Source organism: Falco biarmicus, chromosome 1 (assembly GCF_023638135.1).
Source record: "Falco biarmicus isolate bFalBia1 chromosome 1, bFalBia1.pri, whole genome shotgun sequence".
In the NCBI taxonomy this organism is placed as follows: Eukaryota; Metazoa; Chordata; class Aves; order Falconiformes; family Falconidae; genus Falco; species Falco biarmicus.
Window position 1 is genome coordinate 39,910,623 of NC_079288.1, and position 15,572 is coordinate 39,926,194.

The following is a 15,572-nucleotide window of genomic DNA, read 5'->3' on the forward strand; positions in this document are numbered from 1 at the left end:
TGAGGATAATTTTGTGGCTGACCATGCAGTGTATGTGATAGCAGTGTTTGACATAAAGCTCCTATTTCCCCAGAGCTCGTAATTTTGCAGCCTATAAAATACTTCAGTTGGAACTGGAGGTCCCAAGTTTTCATTGTGACTTTGTATTCATGTTGGTCAAACTCTGACCACTTGTTAAAATGGCTGTTTGATGCAAGAAACCTTATGTAGTGTAAATTATTACTATTGGTTTTTGCAAAGGAGCTCAATTCTTTGTGCAACTTATGAATCACATTTAATCATATGACATCTTTTAAACTGATATTCGGTAAGAAAAAAACCACTTTACATCTAATAGGCTCGTCTGTAGTTGTAGCTTGCAAAGCGTAGGATGGCAAATGGTACAAATATCTAGGAACTGAAAAAAGAGCTCCGAATATACTGGATTTGCTGTGAAATCAGTATCTGAGGGCTAACAGGATACAATATTCCCACTAGTGGTTAGCTAGTAATGGCATCAGATTTCCTGAGTTTCACAGCTTCTGGCAATACTGGATTTATAAATACTGGTATTTATAAAAATGAATTGGAGCATGGTTTGTCCCAGGCTGAATTTGCAGCCATGGATACATAAGTAAACAGAGTTCTGAGCATGCTCATGTGCATCCAAGTGAAATGTTATTTTGTAGGTACTTTACATTGCTAATCTGGAATACATCTTGAACCACTACAGGTGTTTAACAAGAGAGCTTTGCAGATTTAACATGATAATGTTGTGATTTAGTTTGAACTAAATCTTGAAGTTGGTTGGTCTGAAATACTGCACGTGAACAAATTTGAGAAAGATTTGAATGAGATCTTTCTATGTGGAGGTCCTGCTGTTTCTTTGGAATCTGCTAAGCTACCTTTCTGCAGCTGCTATGGGAATCATATTGTTTGATTTCTTTCCTGAGAGACTTTTGAACTTTTTTATTACCCTGAGATATTGATAGATAGATAGACTTTTAGCATAATTTGTTGGTTAATATGCACAGTGGGAACTGCAATTACAGTCCTGTTAAACCAGAGTGTTACTGTATGATCCTGTCAGCATGTTGAAGTGAATCCTTGCTTAGAACTTAGCCTTAGGCAAGTTTCTCTCATGCATGTTTACAGACTTTGCCATTTAGAAGTAATGACGATTTCAACCTCCAGCATTCCCATCAGATTTATTTGCTGTATTTTATTGAACTCGCTATTTCCAGAGAAACTAGGAAACATGTAATTAACACAGTAGTTAACAGAACCAAACTGCCAACGAATTTAAATGTACTCAGTATTAATCTTTTTGTTCTATCACAGCTTGTCTTGAGCATCTCTCAGGTTCTAGTTTCACAAGAACTTTGAAAAATCAGCTCTACTATTGAAAGCACAGTGTCTCCTGCAATTGCTTTTTTGTACCCTTAGTTATCTTTGTGCTGAGAAGAATATATAACTTTATAGATTATTTATGTAAAAAATAATGGTTTAACTCTTTTTATTTTGAATAAATGTGTATGTATTGATTTTCTTCAAAAGTAGTTTAAAATATTTTTCTCTTCATAAAGCACATAAAGATACAAGGATGTTTTCAGATACTTTGGGAAAAAAGAAGTATGGTGCAAATTCTGTCATTAAAAGCTGGAAAATAAACAATAGGGTAATGAAATGTGGTAATATCCAAATATGTGAAATACCCACTTCTGGTTTCAGATTTGTTTCAGGGTGGGGAGAAGATTGCTGAATGCTTTGGGTTTTTCTGGAAGGAGTTTGGCATTGAATAATGATTAAGAAGTGCTAAACTCAAATTCTTGCCAAAAAGACTGATAAGTCTGTATTACCATAAAGTGCTACAGAGATGGGTTGACCAGAAGGTCTGGTTTGCCTGATCCCTTTTGAACAGGGGCATCTTTAAAGGTTTTATGGAAAGAGCAAAGAGAGAATTTACATCAAGCGGTTTCCTTTGCTTTCAAGGCTGAAGTAAGAGAAGTGTAAAGGGAGCGACAAAGGCAAATATTGTATGCAGGGAATATGCTCAGAGTTTCCAAAGAGGAGGGACAGATTTCTTGCTGTGGAGAAGCAGAAACCTGAAAGGCGATGAAGAGCAGCACTGATGGAGGCTGGGCTAGAGGTAGGAAAGGAAGATTACTTTGGAAACAGTAGTGACCAGTGTGCCAACTGCCGTTTTTGGCAAAAGCCTGTGAGTACAGATTTAATCTACAAGATGGTGGTGGTTAAGAGCTTTTGAGACCAGACCTAATGAAGATGTGTTGACCTACACTTCTGTTTCCTCTAAATATTTTGTAGCTTTTGTGTAACACCAGTGTATGTGGAGATGTTTGTAACAGGCAGTGAGAGCACAGCTAGACAAAAGAATACTCTTGGAATAGGTGGGAACAATTTTTTTTACCCTAACTTTTGATACGTGAATCTTAAAAGTCCATGTGAAACATGGTAAAGACTTCAAGAAAAGCTTTGGGTTTTTTTCAGATTTTTTTTCTTCTAAAATGCAAGACTGCTGTAAAGTGTAGGGTCTTACGGCTTCTTGTATTTGACAGTTGAAATGAATGATTGGACTGGAAGAGGATGGAGGAGTGGAATAAGTTACCAAAATCAAAACCAGATTTAGTTTAATTTAGATACTCCAATATGAAATGCTTTTGAAATAAGCCTGCAGTAATTCCAACATCACATTTACTAGTTTCTGAACTTGTCCATCTCAGATGAGCAATTATTACGAAAAGCTGGAATTATTTTTCAAATGAAATGTTTATTGATGGGTGTTTCTTCCCTTTCCTTCTCTGTTTCTGAAAATGCATCTCTTTGCAATCTGTTTTCCTCTTGTTATTCTTACAAATCTGGATTGTCTGTCTTCCACCCAGCTTCAGGATCATACTGGGACAAACCAGTAACAGAAGCCAGGCTATGGAAAACAAATATAGCCAGCTGGAAATGTGGAAATGTAGTTATGGTTAGGGAAATGTGTTCAGAAATAAACCCAAGCATCTTGCACTTAAAATATCTGTAGGATGTTGAAAATTCTTTTAGTATAGCTCATGATTTCCACAAGTATTTTAAAGCCTCCTGAGCTCACAAACACTGTTCTGATTCTTGATAAGATCTAAAGGCACCAAACAGCTAGTTCTGTCAATGAATTGACATCATTTAACAGAACAACACAAAGCATTGTCATAGCAACCAGCCTTCTAAAACGATGCTGCTGAATGCTGAATTGATCTAATGAGAAATGTCATTTGAGGAAGTGAAGATCATGTTGTAGTTTTTGGCAGCTGAAATTGTGAGCCTAGAGAATGTGAAGCTTGGGCGAATTTGTAGTATTTGGAACAACTGCCTGGCACTGCCAGTGGATGTTTTTCTGTCTGGAAACTAGACTAGAAAAGCGCCATCGTTCTCCAGCTCTTTTCAGCTCTTCTAACCATGGAGGAGTTCAGCAACTGCTTTGATGGGCTAGCACAAGATTTCATTTCCCTTAGAGAGCAGACTTCTGATAGAAATTGTTGGTTTTCCTCTGCTGCTGTACAACTGAAGTGCTGAACTTGTGCAGCTCTATAGGACCTTTAAGTTAACTTGTATAGAAAGATCTTAGCAGAGCCCTCAAGAGCCACCTTGTAGCTGGTGCCCACCTGCCCTTGTGTATAAAGTGCAGACAGCTAGGTAGACCAGGTGAGTCATGGTATGGCTTTTAATCTTGGATGTATAGAACAATAATGCTTTCATTTGAGTTTGTTCATCTAAAAATAATACCTTGCATCTCCCTGTTAGTCCGTACTCCTCTCAGTTGGTGAAACAGTCATGTTCCTGGATTGTAAGTAGAACATAATAGAAGACGATGATATACATGGATTGTGACCTTGGCCTGTTCCACAGCATTTCTGTCTGTGGCCTTTGATAGAAAACAAGTTGTACAGCCCTTCCCAATAGGAAAAAGGTAGCGCGTTGTTAAAGTTGTCATCTTCAAAGCGTTGTACAGAAAAAAATGTCATTAATATGATAGGCAAGTCTGAAGTATCATTCAGGTCTGTAAATCTCCTGTACCTAAATATTGTCCGTCTTCTGGCTCTTAAAGAATCTTGCTTGGATTTTTGTCTGTCTGCATTTTCTGTATGCAAAGTTTCCAGGAGTTTCAGGACCTCTTTCTGTAAGGGAAATTCTCCTCTAGAAATAGCAGTGTATAATTTCTAATGTTGTTGGGTTTATGCATCTTGAAAAGCACGTTCCCATTGAGACCAGTTTCCAGAACTGGTATGCTTACAGAGGAAAGGAGAGCAAAATGAGCCCCCCACCTCCCAAAGCCCAAAACACCCTCTACTTTGCAGACTTAAAAGGTTTCCAAGGAATTGCATGATGTTTGCAGAACATAAAATGAAAAAGATTGAAACACCCAATGGCAAGTCTTTCTGATATTTTCACATAATTGCCCTAACTGTATCCCAATAAATTTTGGCAGTAAATGGATTAATGCAGAACAGTGGTTCAGTTTTTGCCAAGTGATCCCAGAGAATATAAAACAAGGAGGATACAAAATTCTTAATGGGTCACTGCAGAAATAATGTTCTGTGGGGAAATGTCAGGGATGAGTGAAAATATGTTTATTTGCTTTTCGCTAATCTGTCGGTGTCTTGGGAAGGATGAAGTCTACAGTGGCACTCTCAATTCTTGTGAATACATGCAGTGGCACCTTGCACTCTGTGCCTGAGAGGCTTAATTACCCAGCAATTGTATAACTGACATATCCCACCTCTTCCTGTATCTCCCTGACACACTGCTCCAATACACCTCTTGGATCCGTGGGATGCAGGGGGTAAGGGGAGGTGCCTGCTGCCAGAATTTCTCAGGCATTAGTGAGCTTGAGCAGTGGAGTGCACAGACCTACCAGGCCCTGACATGCCAAAGCCTGACATGGTATCACAGGGGACCTGAAAATGCTTCAGGCCACCTTTTGCTGAATAAACACGTTCAGAAGAACATTTATTACAGTTCTGGAGCTTGGAACCTGGTATATGTGAGTCAGTGCATATCAACCCTATTAGCATATGAAGTGATAAGCATTGGGAGGCAGGTTCAAAGGCCAGTTTTGTAATTTGGTATACACTTGGGTGATGACGTTTGCTACAGGGAAGTGTAAGGTGTTAACTAGAAACTAGCAAAAGGAAAGGGAGCAAACCTGAAGCAGCCAAGTCAACAGAGGAGGACTGAAATACCAGAAACCCAAAATTAGAAATGAGTGACAAAATGAGTCAAAAGTAGCTATCAACAGGACATTGGTGTCATCCAGTACTCTTATTTCTTTAGGAAAGATGCCATTTCTTAAAGTTCTTGCTAATGATTGGGCACTCAAAGGGCTATAGCTACAACATAAATGGGTGCTATTTGAAGAATAGTAATTTAGGTCAGTGAGAAAATGTAACCGCTTATAAAGCAAATTTCTCTCATTGGGAATTTGGAAGTGCACGTGGAGAGATGTTGAATTGCCCTGCATTGTAGTGGAATTGTTCTTAGAAGTAGCTGACGGGGAGACAAATGCAAGGCGTTCAAAACCTTTACAAATGTAGGATTCTGAGCTGTCTGACTACATGCGTCAGGGTGCAGGCATTTGTAGTACTACTTACAGAGAAAATGTCATTTTAATGGCACACTGGAGAAGTATCATCTTTCTTAAATCGTGGTATGAATTCACATTGCAGATGGATGCATTTGTTAAAGCCATGTATTGGTGAAAGGAGTAGGGGGACTGTAAGGTTAGTCTAATAAAACTGGAGATCAAATTTGTAAAGAATGGTATAAACCTATTATATCATAAAATATTGTCTCAAAAGGAGATTAGGAAGAGCGAGCAGTGAAATGAATTTGAAATGCTGAAAATGCACAAACATACTTTGTCCAAGTATGTTCTATGAACATACGAAATGCGGATATTGTGTTGCTATGCTGGTAACACAGTGCGCAGCTGTGCTTATTACCCGAGCTTTCATGTTTATTGGAAATTCCAGTCTTTTTGTGAGTCTGAAACATCAGTTACAGTTTCTCCTTGAAGTATCTTCTGTAACAGGTTAGAGTTAGGCAGGCAGTGGCAGAAATTTAGATCCTTTTCCATACTTGAAGTAGCACTGTAGCACAACAAGTTAATTTTGAATTTGAATATTGAATTCAGTTAGCAATGTATGGACTCTGGCTTTAAAGCCTTAATGCTGTCTTGTTGGTTCTGGTTGTTATGGGAAGTGGTGACCTCCTTAAAATGTTAGTAATTGTGTTGAATGGAATTCTCACTGTGAGAATGGCAAATAGCAAAGGACCCTGTTGTCAGCTTTCCTTGCTCCTTATCACAACTGTAGTCTGGATGAGTGTTGCACTGTACAAGCAAGTTGACACACAGTGTTCTCCAGAATATTTTCTTTTTTCCACCTAGATGAACATTTAGATTAAGCTAATTTTCCCGGTTAGGAATGAGTATTTTTGGGACTGGAGAATTTGGGGTACATCCAGAGTTCCAAATCTGACTGAGCTTAAGCAGGGCCCAATTTTCAGGGAAAGCTGGAATACTACTTTCTTTGTAGCAGCCTTTTTGATTGGCAAGTAGCTGTAGGGACATCCAAACCTCATAGTTGTTTTTGAAATTACAGACTGGTATCTCTTCTTTCAGCTGTAGGAATGCTTGGAAAAACCTATTTGCTTTCCTGTTTTATGTAAACTGTGTCATAAGTGTTTGTGCACAACATCAGACTTGTTGCTTACTTTAGCCCTGTTGTAGTCAGTCAGTTTTGTTTTCCTCAGCAGAAGGAATGTTTCACGTAACAGGCTGAGGTTGGAGTCTTGTGTGCGTTACTGTTGAGATGAGCCGTAATGCAGTTTTGTATTCTTGCAGATGGAGGAGAGGGCAATGTGTGCTTAAAGTATGTAACTAAAAATAAATTCTCATTTATGTGCTGTTATTAGACACTTGTGATAAATATTTTGAGCCAAACTGCATCTGACTCAGCTGATCTAGTTCTAGTGCAGGTCCCTGTGATGCAGTAACTGAAATGCCCTGTTCCTTGGATTATGCTGCTTTGCTCAGAGGGGCTCAGACTGCCCTCGATGCTCTGACAGTGCTGAGAGTTTGTCCTTTCTAATGCTTTGTTTTCCACTTTTGTTCGCAGCAGTATACGGTTCTCTAAGTGGATGGGTGCTCTGTTTTCTTTGACCGAATGGTAACGTTCACATGCAAAAAGCTGGATGCCGCAGATCAAGACCTGCATTAAAACAAACACAAAGTCTGAAGATTGTGTTGTAAAATGGCTTGGTTTATATATCTATGTTAATCAAGTTATAGTGTATCTTTTTTGATTCTTTTGGTAACACTGTCTTCATACTTATAAACGTGGTTTTATTATCCTTCCTATACCTTTTTATACGGAAACTGATAGAGTACACTGTTTGGACTAGTCATTGTGATGGGTTTAAGGAGTTAATCGTGTACCTGCTAGGTTATTCTGAACAGTTTTGTGATTGATACTAAAAGTTTGTGGCCTGTTTACAGTTAAATGTATGTGTGTTTGCACAGTATCATAACTTTCACTTGCCATTCGAAGTCGTGTATCATATCAGTTTGGCATAACTTCCTCTGTGCTTTGGTTACTTTTGAAGCTTCATCTCTGGTGACTTATATTTGTGTGATGTATGAGAAAATGTGCAAAACACTGATGATTCACCAGTGATGCAAAGAAGCTGACTTTTCTAAATCATCGTGCCTTAACATACCATAAACACTACATATGCCAACAACTTCTGCGGATGCCTCTGAAGATTTGTCTTCAGGTCTCAAGTATTGATTGCAAGGATTTCTGTCACAGGCATTTTTATCTGTCAGCTGAGCGATGGCATGTACTCGATTTTTTTATATACCATAACACTAATTTTCATTGAAGTTTTGTAATAAATTGTATGAATGTGGAAAATGTTGAATTTTGGGGTGGCTTTTGTTGTTTTTTGGATTTTTTGCTCTTTCAAGCTCATCTATGAAGTGTTGTAATGGTGCTGTGCGCAGTGCATATTCAAAGGAATTGTGATACTTACCCTGGGGAATGAACGCATTTTCTAGAATTTGTCTACATACAAACTGCTTTGATTTCATTTCAAAACAATTTTGAAAGTTTTACTGGAAGTTAGGTAGTGAGACTTTGCATCCACTTTTTTTCCAAGTTCATTAGGCACCTACTGACACCTTTTAGGGTGGGTAAATACCTTGGAAAATCTGATTGCACACCTTACTTTATAGATTCATGAATGTTGCAATTTCCTTTGTCATTACTGAGTGCATAGCTCTCTTCTGCATGCTTTTGTAGTCTTGTGTGTATTACATATGCATAAGCGTAAATTATTTTGTAGGTATGGGATTGAGACCCTGTCTTCTCTACTAAATTGGGGTGTCTTCCATGTAATGGTTAGCCCCCATTTTGCTGTCTAGCAATGAGTGGTTAATCAGGATTAACAAACTATTTGCATCAGTGATGCATGTTTGGCTTGTGTTTGGAGTTGAACTGCATAAAATGGACATTACGTTGTTATCTCAGTGGCTGCTATAATGAAGTTGCAAGAAGAAATGGTGTGACAGATTTGTGTTTGTACAGTCTCTTCAGGTTTTATGAAGATTTTAATTGTAAACACCTCTGTCGAGAGGGTCAAGGTGAGAAATTTAACAGCAAACACTTTCTCATTAATGTCTGTGACTATGTGCACCTTTCTTGATTTTCTTGCAGAATTTTGCATCGTATTTTGCAACCTTCTTAAAATGATGTGCTGTCCAGTCATGCTTGTGAAAGTCCGGACTACCACACCCCTCCTGAGAAACCCAGAGAATAGTTACATACGTTAGTTACATACTGGATTAGCTCTCTCTGAACAAAGGTAACATGAAAGGTTAATTTTTCAAAGCAAACTATAGGACTATGGGGAAGCAGGCTTCAAAAGCATCTAGTCTTCATTTTATTAAAAACAAGAGCTCTCCACCCCCTTCCTTTTCAAAGTGAGGCACCTAAAGTCATGGTCACAGTTTTTGTGTGGAAAGCCTCGGTGAACAGATTTTTTGCTAGCGGATGTTGATTATCAGTTGATAGCTTCTGCCACCTTTGGGCTTGTGGATTCCAGCTAGAGCATTTTGGTTCAAAACCTGAGTTCTGTTTTACTAATTGTACAAGAATGACGTGCAATACTGCTGATACCATACAAGAGTGCTTTCCTTTCAATGCAGGCTTAATTTTTGTGCCTTCTACTACTTCTTTGATGTTGTCTGATGTTAATCTTCAGTTAAATTTGAACTTGGTTTTGGGAAATACTTCATAGCTTAATGGGGGAACATGTAATTGTTAGGCCAAGCCTTTGCTGCCATGGAGATCTCTGGAGAGAGGACCCTGGCTAGAGCCTCATTTCTGACCTTGCATTTCGGCTCCCATCGGTGCTGGCAGTGCCAGGGCCATGGAAGACAAGTCCTTTTCTCAGAATTCCACCCTGGCCTTCTCCAGGCTGACACTTTCCAGCACTGGGACCAAGTGCCCATGTGTAACTATTTCAGTGACCATGCAGCAAGAGCAGGGAGCAGTTGACTGCGGTTCTTCTAGTCTTCATTAGATTTAAAACACTGTGGCAGACTATAAAAGCAACTCATGAAAGGTGATTGGTTGGCTTGTTGATGCTTTAATTGTGGTGTAGTGTAGTCTCTGATGGTCTGTGGCGCTCTAGCACTTAGAAACAAGCAAATATGCTGACAATTACCTGCTTGTATTTTTTTCTGATGCTTTGAATCAATGGCTAAAAGTGAACTTGGGATGAGCTAATGGGGTTTTAAAATGTATGTGCCTGCGATTGCCAAACTCCAGTCTTGGAAGTGTCGTCTTGTTTTGATACGAGGGATGTTTTCAGTGAGATGGTGGAAGAAATGGCAAGATAAACGCTGTGATGACTACAAGGATTTGAAAAGTTAGTGCTGGGACATCCGTGTCAGCTTTGTTCTGAGGCAGGTGAGTGGCCTTGCACGTGTGCAGCCACCACCATGCCAAGCTTACCCTGCCCTGTGGTCGGAAGCATTTCAAGTCTGACACATGCCTGTGTGATATGGAAGGTGTGAGCCCTCCCTGCAGCCGTGGGGTCAGGGGAAGGGTCTGTGTGTCCTGAGCCTTCGCGTCCCCCTCTCCTTCCTCCTTTACTGTTGGGTTGAGGTTTCTGTGAGCTGTTCTCAGACCGTGTGCTACTGCTGCTTTCAGAGCTTTTAAAATTAATTTGGGAGCTCTCCTGTCTTGTCTTAGAAAGTCGTTCTGACAGCTTTTACCTAAAATAACTTTCCGTATCACCTCTTTAAAATGCTCTAATGGAAACAAAGCACATATCCCTAACTTCACCCAGTATGCCTGCAGTATTGATTCAGGACTTCCCACTGGATTTTGAGGTGCTAAATCTGGAAGCACGTTTCCTATTTATTCCATTTGTGCGTGTGGTGGGTTTTGGTATTGGTTGGTTTTTTTTGTGTTTCTTTTTTATTAATGGTCTGTGCCTTCTCCTGGGTGTTGCTCCTCGCAGAGGGTTTCGGCGGCGGCGGGGGGCCGTGGCCGGCGGGGCGGGCCCGGCGGCGGGGCGGGGCGCGCTCCCGGCATTGGCCGGTGCGGGCGGCGCTGGGGCGGCCCCGGCCGCGCACACACACAGCCCCAGCCCCCCGGGCCGCGCACCCTCCGGCACACCGGCGCTCGGCTCCCGGGCAGGCAGGGCGGCCGGCACCATGAGCACCGGCATGCGGTACAAGAGCAAGCTGGTCAACCCAGGTGAGGCGGCGGGGACGCGCGGCCGCTCCGCCCCGCGGCCCGCCGCAGCCCTCCCGCCTCACTCTCTCTTTTCTCTCCCCGCCGCCGGCTCCCGCCCCGGGCATCCCGCCCCCGTCGATGTGCGCCGCAGAGGAGAAGCAGGTAGGTGGGCGGCTCGGCTAGGCTGGCTGCAGCCCCGGCCCTGCCGCCGGGAGCCGCCCCGCGCTGCTGCGGCGGCGGGGCCGTGCGCTGCTACCTGGCCACGGCGGCGGGGGGGGCGGATTCACCCGGGAGACGGGCGGCTTGCCTGGCTCCGCCGGGCCCGGGGCCCGCTGGCTGTGCCCGCTGGCTGTGCCCGCTGGGCTAGGATGGAGAACGGCAGGCGAAGGCGTTCGGCTGGGGAGCGCGCCTGTCGCCCCGCCGCAGCAGCGATGCGCAGGCACGGGCCCGCTCCTGCCGCTCCTGCTGGTGCAGCGCAGCAGCAGCTTGCAGCCGGCCGGGCTTGGGGCGTTGGGGAACATCTGGTTTGCTTTGCAAGGCAAATAGCTGTTTGGAGACGTGCCTTTGAGTGCTGGAGAGAGGGGCGGGGGGGGGGGGGGGGGGGGGGGGGGGGGCATGTGATGCAATCGGATGACATCGACAGGGTTTTTTTGTTCGTTCCTTGGTATTTGGAGGGATTGAGGGTGTTTGGCAGGAAGAAGGATCCTTCTCTGCTGGGCTTGGATGTCTGGGTAGGGGGTTAGCAGAGTCCCACGTGTTCCTTAGCACCCATCACCCTGATGCAGGCAATGTCTGCCGTAAATGGAATAGCTTTTTTGTCTCACAAAGGTGGGGATGGAGGCGGTGGTTAACACAGCAGAGCAGTGCCATGGGTCCCTGCAGCGGGAAGAGTCCACCCACTCCCAGCCTGGCTGGCACTTTTTTGCCTTTGGGTCCAGTCTTTCTCTGAGGCTCTAATTCCATGTACAGCAAACACCTTACCTCTCCAGACGGTGGTACTACGCAACCTTTCTGGGCAGCTGAGAGGCAAACTGGCATTGTAGCAGCTTGGACATTCACCTGGCCGCTGCAGGAGATGGTGTTTCTGTGTATAATGCAGAGTTGAGCACTGTGAAAACGCACCTGTGCCTTTGTGTGAGCTTCTGGTTACAGTGATGAGAGGAACAAAATAAATCCAGGGGTGATAATGGGGTCATCAGGTGCATTTTTCTCAAGCTACGTAGAGCTTTGCTAGTATTTTGTAGTTATTTGTGAGTATTATTGTTAATTCTTGTTTTATTTCTGGAGGAAAACAATCCACAATGTGTTCTGAAATTGTAGAAAATTTGGTGTAAGCTGTGAACTGGAGAGGAGCTTTGTGTCCACCCAGAAATGTGCTGTTCTTTGGTTCATTTGGTTTTATATGAAGAGGGAAGCAGGTTATGTATAAAGCTCCTTTCTGCTCGTTCCCCAGGGGAAGAAGCGAGGTAGAGATCAGAGTAGCCTGTTGTAGATATTATCATAATTCCTGAAGGCCTTGTCACACCATATAGACAAAAGTGGGCTGGAATCTGCACCCCAAAGAGTTCGTATCTGCAGGAGAGTGTAGTCTTTTGCTGCAGCAAAGGTCTTTCCTCAGATGCGTAGGTGTGTGCGTGTGTAGCAGTGTCTCTTACGCTGAGTGTAGAGTGAGTCTTGCATGACAGAGCACAGTTCATTATGAATTTGTGCCAGCCATGTAACTTGTGGATGGTGAATAAAAACCAAGCTGTGAATACAAAGCAATCTGTTAAAATGAAAATGAACGTACAAAAAGACAAATGGTTTTTATTTAGCATCCTTTGAGAGCAGCAGGAATCTTCTTCCTGTGCCACCTTGCTCCAGTCTGCTCAGATCTGGCAGCAGGTAACAATTTAAAAGGTTTACTAAAGTTGTGATTCTTGCCTGAACCAATTTTTCAAAGCTTACTGTAAAAACTCTTCTTTATAAATAGTTGGGAAACAAAGTGGGCTTCTGAGAGGGCAGCACAATAGATTGCATGTAAGTAGGGTAGCCTTCAGTAAAATCTTAATAATACTGATGACTTACTGTGTCCGAAAAATGGGACAGCATGGTGTCAAAGGATGTGTCTGCATCATCCCCCATAGTGTAGTCAGGACTGATGCGTTGTCTGGGTCCAGGGGACTCTGCTTGGCAGGTTGGACTCCTAATTGCTACCATTTATGAAGAAAAAATAACGGTAGATTCTCCACCTCTCAGGTTTCCAAGGAACAACCTCTTAACTGGTGTGTTTGGCACTGAAACCATGTGCCATTGAAGTCAGCAGAGGTTTGATATTGGTGTCTCTGTGCAGAACATCCAGCTTTCCAAGGGGATGGGTTTCCAAGACCCTGGACTGGAGGGAACTAGTTTCTGTTCTGAAGCTCTACAGCAGGTTGCCTGGTGAGACTAAGCTCCTCAGTCTCATTATACTTGCTTCAGCACCTCTCGGAGAGGAATGGTTTCTCACCCAGCAGTTTATATGCTGAGGGAGCGCTAAGAGGGATTCTCGTGGTGAAGCTGGGTAGGCAAATGAAGCCGTGACTGATGTCCCATGTGCACAAGGGTAGGCCCCATGTAAGGGAAACCTAGCAATTTGTCGAAAGAGTACTGACTTGAGAATCAAACAGGGCAAGTGCAGCAGATGGACGCTCTGCCAAAGCCTGAGGTGTTGCTGTGGGAGGAGTACAGGTGAAACCTCCCAAATACCCAGTTAAACTGGAGTCTCCTGGCACACTCCTGCAGAACATGCCTCCTAGTTCGTGTTGTTGGCTTGTGTTTGTTTGGGGTGTTACCCTGCCGTGTCTCTGAAGCTGGCTTCTGCTCATTCAGGCCCGTGTCTCTAATGTTCTTTGAAGTCATTGTTTCTTTTTAAATCAAGAGGATGGGAACCTCTCCTTCCCAAGTTGATCTCTCTCCACCCCATCAACTTGCAAAGTTGTTTGGGTGTGGGAGCAGAGACTATCTGGTGGATCCAGTTCTTTCAGTGGGTTTGAAATTACAGGGCTGTGCCTTTTGCATTCAGATTGGTCCTTTTTTCTACTTCAGCATATTCTTGAAGTGGCCTGCTTGTTAGTAAAAATATATATTGGGGGATGCTGTGTGTAGAGATGATGCTGTGCAAAAGGTGGTTTGATTGGAGGAATAGTTTCATTGCAAGGCATTGAGAACTCCTGAATTCATTGCCTTCATGTTTCAACATTTGAGGATCTGGGTTTTATGTCTTAAAAATCTGTATTAAAACTCCTTTGCTTTTTTCTTAGAAAAAAAAGAAAGAAGCAGACATTTCCATCATTTCTGGAACAGTAGATATTGCAACAGCAGAGATGACTTCCATCTAAAACAGCAACCATGCCAGCACAGAGCATCATTTTAAGGTCAACCTTCAAGCACAGCCTTGCCTACCAGAAGATGTTGGCTGATGGAAATCCCCCAGTTCCATGTTAATGTGTGCTGAACCACCTTCCCTTTTTCTGTGCTGTGCTTATGGAGCGATAAGCCCAGATGGGCTTATAGGAAAGCGTACCTCCTGAAAAAGCTATGCAGTGCATAATGCAGAGGTACCCAAGATACCTGTAGATACTGCCCTTGACACACTGAGAACAACTCCAGTGCAGGCAGCTGCTGCTGGCAAAGAGCAGATTAGGAGGAGGGAGGAGGGGTGATTCCTGTGTCTTGAGCTGGTTGAGGATGACCTTAATGTGACCCTCAGTTTCTGTACCTACGTGGTGAAAATTGATTAGCTGAGTTATATGAAAAGTGTCAGGTGAGTGGTAGGCTCCCCTGTACAGCGATTGTACAATGAAGACGAGAAGCAGATCTTCGTCTTTACAGAATCCCCTCAAGTCTGCGCTGGAGCAGCTTGGAGGATTTGTCCCTGCGTTACATGGTTGTGGCATTGCCATCTTTCACGGAAGGATCTTCCTTACAGTAACAGTTCTTGTAATCTTGTGAATAAAGGAGAGTTCTTTTTGCTTGTGCAGAAAAGCATGGAAACAGGAAGGGGAACAGAGTACCACTGACTTTTTTTTTAATTTTCTCAGAGCTAAACCAATGTTTTTATAATTGTGATTCTTTGAGTCATTGGGAGTGGCAATGTGGATCTGTGTTCCTGTGCTGTCAGTCATGCTCTGGATCAATTCAGACAGGGTGGTTGTGGTGAGGGTCTTTTTGCTCAGAGGAAGCAAAATGACGTTTGCAGCTGGCCAGTGGCTTATTTCGCTACAGCTGGATAGTCTCTCACTGTGTCATAGATCGCCCTGGGTGAGACTGTTTCTCTTTGACTCCCCATGTTAATGTCTCTTCCAACCTCCTTGTTTTCTGACTCTGGTCTTGCATCCTGGCTACCAAGATGCGCCTGCCAGAAAGGGAGTAGCAAATTAGTCACAGAATCTGGAGGTAAATACTGGAAACACTCTTAAAGCAGCACATCTCTGCTTGTTTTTCTGCTGTCCCAGTGTATCTTGGCCAGACGCAGCATAGGAGTGGACGCTTTTACTTCTCTGTAAAAAACCTTGTGTGGCTCATCAATTATTTTTGGCCCATTTCAAAAGACAACGTTGGTCCCTTGCCCTCCAAACTGGGCAAAAGCTCCGTGCTCAGAACAGTGTATCAGGGGATGGGTGGGACTGCAGCAGGTCAAGAGGTTCAGCCCTGTCGGCCCTTCTGCTGTGCATCTGTCTAAACAGTCCTACTGCAGGAGGGCCCCGTGTGTCAGAATGGTGGGCTGGGCAGGGAAGTCCATCCTGGGCCCTTTGACTTTTTTTTCCC

The 15,572-nt window shown here is 43.2% G+C and overlaps 2 protein-coding genes across 4 annotated transcripts in view; both read left to right on the plus strand.

The window, feature by feature from the left end:
- LOC130155087 (septin-2) overlaps positions 1 to 7,959 on the plus strand; it is a 39,866-nt gene extending 31,907 nt beyond the window's left edge. The window contains exon 13 of one of the 2 annotated variants that reach the window (XM_056352072.1): positions 7,155 to 7,959. The gene's annotated coding sequence lies outside the window, so the exon portion shown is untranslated. The remainder of the gene's footprint in view (positions 1 to 7,154) is intronic. The other variant, XM_056352156.1, reaches the window with a different exon arrangement.
- A 792-nt stretch (positions 7,960 to 8,751) lies between these two features.
- SEPTIN5 (septin 5) overlaps positions 8,752 to 15,572 on the plus strand; it is a 49,525-nt gene continuing 42,704 nt past the window's right edge. Inside the window, exon 1 of one of the 2 annotated variants that reach the window (XM_056351956.1) lies at positions 8,752 to 8,901. Coding sequence is in view for 1 of the 2 variants with exons in the window: in XM_056351777.1 (XP_056207752.1) it covers positions 10,923 to 10,946 (24 nt within the window). In the remaining variant the exon portion in view is untranslated. Of the gene's footprint in view, positions 8,902 to 10,887; positions 10,947 to 15,572 lie in introns of those variants that run through there. The other variant, XM_056351777.1, reaches the window with a different exon arrangement.